The 3594-nt window shown below is 47.7% G+C and overlaps 1 protein-coding gene across 1 annotated transcript; it reads right to left on the bottom strand.

The window, feature by feature from the left end:
• On the bottom strand, positions 1 to 610 carry DQ04_13801000 (hypothetical protein; the record flags this gene model as incomplete). The annotated part of the gene is made up of 1 exon (XM_009317031.1): positions 1 to 610. A coding segment is annotated over one exon (610 nt), but the record flags the coding sequence as incomplete, so codon positions are not given.
• Positions 611 to 3594: the final 2984 nt, after the last annotated feature.

The following is a 3594-nucleotide window of genomic DNA, read 5'->3' as shown; positions in this document are numbered from 1 at the left end:
TCGCACCGATGCGCATGAAGTCCATGCTCTTATTGGTCGTCAGAGGAACGTCAAAGTCCTCATCCCCAGAAGGCCGCGTGATGACCAATTCCCAACGTCCTGAGGGTGCCCCAAAAATAGGCACGAATGTAATGGTATTGGTTCCCGCATCAAAAGTCGCCGGCCATCCAGGATTAAGAACTGAGGTGTAGTACGAAGCGAAGAGCTCCAAATCAATCAGCGTTTGGGCGTCGCCAACTTCGCAGGTGTATGGGATGCCGGAACCAATGAGTATAACGCTGGGAAAGCAGTTCGTGAGTGTCACCAAGGAATCGTCGTCGGCTGCAGGTGTGGTCATTCTCGTTCGGGGGACCATGCCACCAGCCGCAGCAGCAGCACAGCAAAGAAACGGTTCAATCACAACCATCAGTACCAGAAACAACACCTGGATGTCTCTCAGCTGTAGTCCCATAGATGCCTGCAGTCTCGTCTTCCTTCTGCCCCGACGCAGGATTGAAACAGGTTCAGAGAGGTCCATGTCGCCGAGACTGCAGCTCCTAATGTTTTTTGGTATATTGGAACACCGTAGATGTGCTAATTGCGACTTCCCTTCCATGTGCCTCATGTTCATCGATTGCTTGAATAATTAATAGTTTTACTAGCAGCTGCTTGTCTTGACTCGGCCATAAAACAAAAAAAAAAGCAGAAGCAAAAGGCAGAAAATAGCACGCAGAGCACAGACAATCAGCAACAGAAGAACTAGTACAGTAGACACTTCCCCATGTTTCTGCAATTGGGGTTTCTACTCGCATACCAGTGAAGAAACATCACTTGGGCTTCATCAATTAGAGCACTGAGTTTTGTCGGTACTTTTTCTGCACACCTCTTTGGGGCTTCTCACTCTCCTCTGTGCCTCAGCACACCTCACACCAACAATCCCCTCAATGTCTGTGGCACTTCTCCAAGAAAAACCTCAGATGGTCAGCGTGTCAGCGTCGTTTGGCTCACTCGTCAGAAGCGCATGCTGAGGCAAGGACTGCGGAGGCCACGTCACCACACTGTCGCCTGCAGGGTGATTCGTATTGTGTTGCTGGGGAAGAAGCCAATCCCTCAACAAGGAATACACACGCACCTCCTTCCTCACTCCCCTTGAAACCACACCCAAGTACTGTTACCGCCATTCATCATAACTGAAACACAGAGACGAGAGGAAATCCCACCTTCACTTTACTCCCCAAACAGATGGTGAGCACGACAAGCGTATGCAGGAACAAAACCAAAAAGAGCACCCACCAGCAAGTCGATTTAGTGTCGATTTCTGCAAGATGGACTCTTTGATCGTTTCATTCACAACGGCCATGTGCAGGTAAAGGACACGTCGAAGCAGCAATAATTCAACACACTTTCCCACTCAACTATACTTGTTTCCCTCCGGAGGAATTCAAAAGCTAAAAGCACACACACACACACACATATCTTAATGATCATCCAAAGGCATCACACCCCACACAGCGTCATGTGTTTCCACCAACATCAAGATGATTTCGAAAGTTATGTTCTTCCGTTTGCATAAAGCAAAACCCCCCCAGCAACCATAAATTGAGCATTGGATCCCTGCGACACCGAACACCAGGAGACACCGAAGAAAGCTCACCAAAAAGGCTCAAGGCTGGGAGCAGGGACTTGCACAGTTTCCCCTCAAAACAATGGCATGCTGCTGATGTTGCTGACATCGTTAAAATATCCCCAGATGTGACTTCTACACCAATCAAGAGCACACTGTATCCCAACGATGTCTTCCTCCTCTTCCCACAGAGTCACACACAAGGAAGCAAAACACTTTTGTGACGTCTTCACACCTCAGACCCACACCCCAGAGATCATCGTACAGAACCCTTCCTTTTTTCATTGGCATCCACCAAGAGTACCTCCAACCAGCACAGCATCAACGAATGCCGTGATCACCTCCACAAAACCCACATCATCAATCGTAACGAGGAGCAGCAAAACAACTGCAACGACACACCAATATAGGAGAACGACGCCTTTCTTCCGTAGTGGAGCCGCCTAACACATTCTCGAAGAGGATCAGCCCCGCAGAAGAGAAGACCAAGATTTATTTGCACCAAAGAAATTGGAGGTGAAGAGCAAGAGAACGTGTGGTATTCTCTTACTGAAAACGGTAGCAGGTCGACACACACACACACATCATGCTTCGGTGGGCAGTGCATCTGAATGACGATGTAACTTGCGAATACTGACGACAGAGAATAAAAGGTGTCTTCTCCCAGTGGAATTGGCATGTCAAACAGCTGCAAGAGGCATGGGAAAGACAGCCTACATCACCATTACGGAGAAGGAATCACAGAGACACAAATGTCTGGACTTATTGTGGATCTTTGTCTCAGAGCTGTCACACTCCAGTTTGGTATAGCGAGGTGGCGGAGAACCAGAGCATGGATGTTGCCATATTGACGAATGTTTTTCGGGGTCTGCTGAATGGTTGGAAGGCATTGCAGCGGGAATACAGTGCTCTCCTCGCATTCATCAACAAAACAAAAAGAGATGGTTGGTACACACCTCCCTCAAGAGATTGAATCAAACTCCAAGCGGAGGAGTCATGGCAAGGCAGAGTGGCGCCAGTCGAACTTCAGGCACCCCACAACACATAGCATTGGGTGATCTGCGTTGCACAGTCCGTAGTAGTAAAAGAGCGGCGAAATCCCTTCTCCTGCCTACTCGAATAGAAGACAACACCAAAAAAGCGTGACAAGCATAAAGTGGCAGGTTGAACGGGAGGCAAACAAATAAGCGCATGGCTCAGTCCACAACATTCACTCCAATGAGAGAGAACCTTCCCATTTCACACGTTCCATTCTTACTTCCCATGCGCTGCTTACAACATTTCGAGAAGCCACGCCCAAGTACGAGCGATAATTATTTCTTTTCGTTTTAAAAAAAAAAATAAGGGCTTTCGTTTGATCAATGAGACCCTCCCAAAGCAACAAGCAAGAACCTGAAAAAGCAAGAAACCGCATTTATTACCTCTCCAGCTTTTTTACCACATGAAGCGCATAAAAGATTCGAGACCAAAAACATCGTCCCCTCCAAAAAAAAAAGGTTTCTTTTGTGTTTCCGGCACATACGAGTATTGGTGTCTTTATTCACCCAAGAGGAACCCGGCGCAGAGCGGAATCGTCGGCCGGGCACCGCAGCTCACAGCGAACACCAGGGGGGCGCACCACAAGATCATGAGCCACACCGCACATATCTCCATGATATATATTTCGACCACAGATAGAAAAAAATTTACAAGACAGCAATGACACAATAAAAACCCCTTCAAAGCAAGAAAAGCATGAGTTTCAGAGGATGACACTCCTCTTTGTATCATTACCCACGCGGCAAATAACTTTAATTCTTCTTCCTTAGCATACCCTTTCAAGAAACTCACCTACGCTAAGTAGCCTGACACGCACACCAACAGTCCTCACACCTTCACACTCAGAGAGAACCACATCTTCCAGAGTCTTGATGGATGCGAGAGGAGACACATCTGTAAGGTGTTTGCAGGTTTGGAGTACAATCTTCACAAGACTGTGACTCTTACTGAGG

This window comes from Trypanosoma grayi (genome assembly GCF_000691245.1).
Source record: "Trypanosoma grayi strain ANR4 Tgr_1380_V1, whole genome shotgun sequence".
NCBI classification, from domain to species: domain Eukaryota; phylum Euglenozoa; class Kinetoplastea; order Trypanosomatida; family Trypanosomatidae; genus Trypanosoma; species Trypanosoma grayi.
This window is presented reverse-complemented; position numbering and strand designations above follow the sequence as displayed.